Below are 6,471 nucleotides of genomic sequence, written 5' to 3'. Positions count from 1 at the left end.
AAACAAATGCCAAAAAAATTTTAAAAAAAGGGGCAAAGAAAAAAGCACATTTTGTTTGGAGTCAACGTAGGTTAAACTAACCCTTCCCTAAGCCTTGCTCTGACTGCCGGATGGAGCTTTGCTCCTAGATGGACCTGGTCCTAACTAACTAACCATTTTCTTGCAAAGCTTACAGTAATGGCCTAACCCATCTCCTACGTTTGGGCTCTAACAGTGCCCAAAGTCAGTAATCAGCTACTAACTCCTCGAAAATGTACATTTTCATTTTTCCTTTGGAAAGACACAAACAGTAGGGACACTTAACTATACACCCACTGAGGAATAAACTTTTTCAATTCATCAATATAAACATATAGGTAAAAAGTGACGATTTACAAAAATACAATTTATTGCTGACCCTACGGGCTTGTAACATCGCTTGTGTCGTTGTGAGCATACGTTTCAGGTTCGCCAAATTGAAACATGACCTAGCAAAACCACAAAGTTTGCCGTCATATGCTGTTCTATGCTTGTTTGTTTTTATGTATAGACACATATACAACTACATCACTTGAAACAAAACAACCAACCAAAAAAAAAAAGAACGAGTAAGGATTCTTTGTCTGTAACCTGAAAAATATTTGGCTACAGGGAGTAAAAACCATATAAATTTATCTGCACTTGTTAGCCAAAATAAAACAACAAATATCTTACTAGCTGCGAGGTGAGCTGGTATAACAACAGTAAGAAATTCAGGCAAAAGTGGTGTTATGTAAATTAGCAGCATTATCCAATCTCCTGGAAAACAAAAAAATTGCGGGACTGAGGTATAGAAAAAAGGAAAAAAAAAAATCCACAACGGACCTACTACAGCGAAACAAGTTATGTACACGGTAATCCAACGGTGTCCTGCGGACCGGTACAGTCTGTGTATGTGCTCCAAATGCTGGGCTTAAATTCACAGTGACTTTCAGCATTGAAGTCCTGAATGGAAAAGGGGCTTCTCCGTTGCAAAGCAATCTTTGTGGCGACCTGACAAATAACCTCCCTGCAGCCAGAAAGCCATCGCCTTCCAGTTGTACCGCGGTGCTGGGCAAGAGCACGTACAGCTGCCGGAGCAGCGTCATGGACCAGCTGTGTGGAAATCCCAACCGACGAGGTGCCCCCGGAGCCGTCCGCCCCCGGCGGGGACCGTCCCTCCAGCCTCCACCTTCCCCGCGGGGCCCGACCTCACCCGTCCCGTGCTCTGACGGCGTCGTCCTCCCCTCTGCGTGCGCCCGGGGCGCCGAGCGGCTGCAGCCAAGGTGGTCCCTGCCTCCCGGACCCGGCGTTCAGGGCAGCTGCATCTCAGGCAGGTCCGGCAGGTTGCAGGGCTGGCCCTGAGCGTGGCGGCTCTGCTGCTGCGGGTGGACGAAGTAGCTCAGGGGGTTCTGCTGCGGGTTGTGGGGTGGCTGGAAAACGCGCTGCGTTGGACCCCCCGGCACCAGCTCAGGACCTTGCATCTGTGGGGAGACACAAACCTGACAAGTCAGACCTGCCCTATCAGCCATCCGCTCCCTCTCTTGCTGCAGGGCTGATGCTGAGGCTCGTACCCAGGATGGAGTACCAAGACCTAAGGGTAACCTCTACCCATCGAAGGTACGAGAGGTGGACAAGCAGCTTGGGATGTTGGTGCTATCAGCACGGAGGGGAAGCAGGACCCATCTCTGCTACCAGCCCCAGCAGGAATGGACACCTTCAAAAGCTACTTGGATGGGAGGTAAAATCTGCAGGATGTGCAACTTCCATCTTCCATGGGAAGGATCTTCAGGCAACCAGTGAAGAGGTTGTAGAGTGACCTTGTCCATGTATCACCCTGACGCCGGTGCCCCAAAGAAAGACCTGGACTTGCTGCTTCACGCCCCGATAAAGGCACTGTGGCACCAAAGCCTGGTTTTCCGTTGGCCTGGAGCTATTTGGGGACAGCTCACGTCCACATTTGCTGACAACAATGATTCATTTCTTACTCTAAATCCAGCCCTGCTGCATGGCTACTTTCTGCTGCAACTACTCCTCCTGCTTTGTTTTCTACCGTCCTTGCCTGGAGGACCGTAACTTACCTCTGCCAACCAGGCAAGTCTTGGAGAGTGTATTACTAATTAATTGTAAGTTTCAACAACCCCTCTTCTTGGCAGCATCATTCGTTTGGCACGCACTGACGAAGCTGTGCTTTGAAAAAAATAAAATCACCTTCTCCAGAGATTTCTCTTGTGAAACACCCATTTATTAAAAGAAAGCAGTGATGGCAGCTGATAAAAAACCCTTGCTATGTTGAGACGTAACAGCAGGAGGCATGTTTTCAAAAGAGTTTATCCCTTATCATGTTTCACATCTACAGCAAGATTCCTGCCAGAGCTCCCTCTGGATGACAAGCTCTGTTTGAAAAACTGGATATTTCTTCTGGACACTAAGTGATAACTGAGTTTGTTGGAAAATACGGCCTTGCATGGGTGCAGAGCCAACCCGGCAAGGCTGAGCACCTGGGTACGTGCAAATCCAATGGGAACGGAGGACGTGCGAGTGCACTGACCAGGTTTGATTAGTCAGGTAAGCCCCATTTCTTCAAAAAAACCAACCCAACCTCAAAGCCATCCCTGTGCATCCCTCACAAACCTGTTCCAGCTCCATTACCTGAAGGTAGAGCCGGTGCTGCTGAACCTGTTGCTGTGGCCACTGGTGGAGATGAACCGGTGTGTTTGCCTGGTGGGATGTGAAGCTGGTGTGTGGGATCATCAGAGATGGGGAGAAAACAGGCGACGGGGCTGGAGGTCGGACAGTGCTACAGGTAATCGGTTGCATCTGTATTGGGGGAGGCAAGATCTGCTGCTCTGCAACGAATCTGCAACGAGGAGGAAAGTAAGGTGGGAGAAGCCAAACCCAGAGCCACCACCGGCGTGGGCCCTGGGGTGCCCAGGTGCTGCAGGAACCAGGCTGGAGCAGGGTTTGTCAAACCACACAGAGCCTGGCGAAAGCAGGCCCCAGATTTCCCCCTGCCCATCAAGCATGGACTGGAACTGCAGAAAATTAAAGGTTTTTTTAAGGCTGTACATCTCTTCCACGATTTGATTAGGCATCTTAAGCTTTGCAAAAGCTAGAAAATGGTTAAAAAATTTTTTTTCAAAGCATTTTAGTTATCATAAAGTTCTTTGTAATTAAAAAAATATTCTAATTACTTTTTCTCCTAACCAACTGAGCTTTTGTTTCTTTTAAGACGGAGACTATTTGTGTTTGCATGATCGCATACAAGTTTTTCAAAGTAGTTTCCAGTGCCATAAAGTGTCCTGCTTAAAACTCTGCATGAAAACAAGGGCCAGCAAAGACTCACTTTCCTTGCTGCCTGCTGGCACTGCTCTGCGTGGACTGGCCACTGCCGTTGGCCGCGGGCATCATGGCTTGGATAGACTGATCCAACAGCATCCTGCGCCGGAGGAGAAACGGAGGACGGTCAGGGAAGGGAGAGGTCCAAACTCCTGACTGTCAGTCTCTAGAAACAAATCCCTGAAAATCCTCCCTGAAAGCATGCAAACCATCACCCAGAAAAAAGCTAATGAAATAGGATGCTTATTAGCACCTTGTCTAATGCACTCGCAGGGGTGAGCTGAAACTTGCGAAATCTTTCATGTAGGAAATGTTTTACAGATGGGGAGACCTCTAGGGTTTATCTTGTTTCCTTACACAATATTTCAAAACGGCTGGATCCTGGAGGCAGTGTCTGCAGATACCTCCCTGAAAGGTGGCTGAATAGTTTGGGGCAGTTGTATATGTTTTAGACAACGTTTCCAGCGTCGTATAAAAGAAAAATGGCTTTGCCATGGCACTTGTCCTGGCTGGAGAAAAGATACTCTGGAGTTTCAGAGCAAGCAGACACAGGTTTGGGAAAGGCTGTCCCTGCTAGTTTTTCCTGTTCACTCCCTCTGACAGCAGCAGATGTCCAAAGGCTACTGAGCTACCTGGACAATTTATGGAACTACGGAAAGAAAAGGATTGCGGGCCCCTGAGGGTATGGCACGGCGTGCACAGCACCCTGCTTGCACGCACACCGGCCTCCCCACTAACCCAGGTCTCTGCAGGGGGGAACATCCCCACGCCCCTGCTGTGGCACCCAGAGGCCATCACCCCCCAGCCCAGACGTGCCTGCCCTCCCCGCTGCCCACGTATTGCTGTTTGCCCTCACCGCCATCAGGACGGTCACAGCAGGGCCATGTTCGTACCTGAGGCTCCTGTCCTGGCTGTAGTCCGACTGTGGTGGCCTTTCACTGCCGTCAGTCGGCAGCTGTGCAGCCACCGTAATGGGATGTGTTGGCGAAAACACCATGGGGTTGTTGTAGAGGGGCACTGAAATGCTCGTCTGCCCCGGCAGACACGTTTGCTGGGCTTGGTTTCCTCTCATTAGGTGCTGCTGCTGCTGCTGAACCTGAAATGAAGGCATAGATACCCACAGAAGTATTAAAGCTAAAGGCTAAAATAACTGCTTCCAGTATGCAGATGGGAAAAGGAGAAGGAACAGTCGGACATTCTCCCTGAACACAGCCGTCGGAACAGTGTATCTACTCAGGACAACCAACCCGTTGGCATTTACTGCCCCTGCACGGCAGGTGCTGGGATCGCCCGCGGCAGGAGCAGAGGGTGACTTGAGAAATCAGAATACCAGGGTGAGGGCACGCAAGGCTCGAGGGAGAAGACACCAGCTCAAGAGGGAAGGAGGAGTGCAAATCTGAAGTTCCCAAGGAAAGCGTCTCATGCTTCCTTTAAAGCAGTGCTTGTGGACTTTTTTGCTTTTGGACACTTCAATTCTTTCCCATGTGACCACGTATATTGTGGATTTAGGTCTAGTGATGACAAACTTGTTTTTCAAAGCTGTCTTCCTAGACTTCTCAGGCAGAAGAAAATGAATTTTAAAATTATGCCTACTTCCCCATGTTATGAAGTCGCAACTCTCACTGGCCATGAGCGAGCATCGTGTTGTAATCACAAACAGAAGCAGATGAGAACCCAAACCTCCCACTCAGTTCCTCTCCGGTCACCAGGACGGCCCCAGTGATCCCCAGGGTTTAATGCTTTTAGGCATTAAAAGTATTTAAAAGCCAGGAAAGGGGACGATGGAGACAACAAAGCAGCCAGTGACCTGGGCGGCCGTGCCGCAGGGGTCCCTGAGGAATTGGCGCGGTGACGGCAGGTGGGTGCCGCAGTAGTGCTTCGTCCCCATAAGGCCTTGCTGTTGTGACTTCTTGGCTGCGGTCTGCCTGGGCGTCCCCGGCGGCGGCGGCGGCCTCCTGGGGCTCGGGTGCTGCACGTTGTTAAAGACGACGGGGATCGGCTGCTGCATCAGCATCTTTAAATAAAAGAGAGGCATGAGTTGTCGCAGCTCATACGGTGGTTGTACTGCCCGGGAGATACTGTCTCTGGCTCCCAGGCTGTCCCTGTCACCATATGTAACACTGCAGCAGCAACAGCTCTAAATCCAGCGGCAAAGCAAACCAGGAATAACAGAAAATCAAACATTACCTTGTGCCCAAATATTTATTCAGAGCCATGACCGTTCCAGCTCCATTGTGCCTGTTGCATTTTGCAGGGATGGCACTGGGGATCCAGCAGCATTAACCAGCCACCCAACCACCAAGCTTTTTGTGCAGGGGAGACTTTGGATTAGCTTGGGATTTCTTTTTTCTAAATCATGAAAATTACTGATTCAATACTTAAGCAGATACTGATGCCACTCATCTCTCAGGAGACACAACTCCCACATCTGAGACCAACCGACCAATTTATCCAGAGCTTATTTCAAAATGCTTTTACCACTGACAATTTTGTTACCGATCTACGTGCTCAAAGGAAAAGCAAATGGTTTGTGGGTTTGGGAACCCCGGGGGCAGCAGGTACCTGCAGGTTGGAGTCCTGCACTAGCTGGAGCTGCTCCTTGATGACATGGAGCTCTTCTTGCTGTGTCTTGATGTCAGCTTGCAGTATGCGAGTCCTCTCCTCCAGCTGCTCTTTCAGCTGATGCATCATCCCCAGCTGGGTCGGGAAATGGTACACTGGCTGCGGAGAACAGAGAACAGGATCACGGGGTAGGACCAGTCCTGCCACTCACATTCATAGTGATGCTGGCTTCAGAAAAACGACTGCTTTTCAGCTTTTGCCATAGAAAATATGATGCTGACAAAAAATGGCGATTGCATATTTAACCACAGTACCACTGTACCTCCAGAGCAGCAGCACAACTGGCTCGTACTCAGTGCCTCACTCCAGATCATGGTCTGTTCAATTTCCACGCAGGTGTAGTGTTTATGCACAGGACTGCCCTGTCCCTTCAGTGTGACACCCTGCTGATTTTGGACCACTTGCATTTTGTGGCAGACACTGCACGCAAACCCTTGCACACCTCCAGGCTGGGCTTTCAGTTGTGCTGCTAATTACATTTGTCAAATGCCAGGCTCAAGTTAGGTTGTAATC

At 49.7% G+C, this 6,471-nt stretch overlaps 1 protein-coding gene across 5 annotated transcripts in view; it reads right to left on the bottom strand.

Moving 5' to 3' along the window:
- Positions 1-370: 370 nt before the first annotated feature.
- The window catches only part of PASD1 (PAS domain containing repressor 1), a 54,620-nt gene continuing 48,519 nt past the window's right edge, over positions 371-6,471 (bottom strand). For 4 of the 5 annotated variants that reach the window (XM_075763477.1, XM_075763479.1, XM_075763478.1 and 1 more), the window contains 6 exons: positions 5,899-6,057; positions 5,144-5,350; positions 4,230-4,432; positions 3,344-3,436; positions 2,650-2,857; positions 371-1,481 (listed from right to left, as the gene is read on the bottom strand). In XM_075763477.1, coding sequence (XP_075619592.1) covers positions 1,311-1,481; positions 2,650-2,857; positions 3,344-3,436; positions 4,230-4,432; positions 5,144-5,350; positions 5,899-6,057 — 1,041 coding nt within the window. In that variant the 3' untranslated portion in view covers positions 371-1,310. The remainder of the gene's footprint in view (positions 1,482-2,649; positions 2,858-3,343; positions 3,437-4,229; positions 4,433-5,143; positions 5,351-5,898; positions 6,058-6,471) is intronic. The other variant, XR_012837292.1, reaches the window with a different exon arrangement.

The sequence above is a fragment of the Balearica regulorum genome, chromosome 11 (assembly GCF_011004875.1).
Source record: "Balearica regulorum gibbericeps isolate bBalReg1 chromosome 11, bBalReg1.pri, whole genome shotgun sequence".
NCBI lineage: Eukaryota > Metazoa > Chordata > Aves > Gruiformes > Gruidae > Balearica > Balearica regulorum.
The sequence above is the reverse complement of the archived record's forward strand: the minus strand, read 5'-3'. Positions and strand labels throughout refer to the sequence as shown.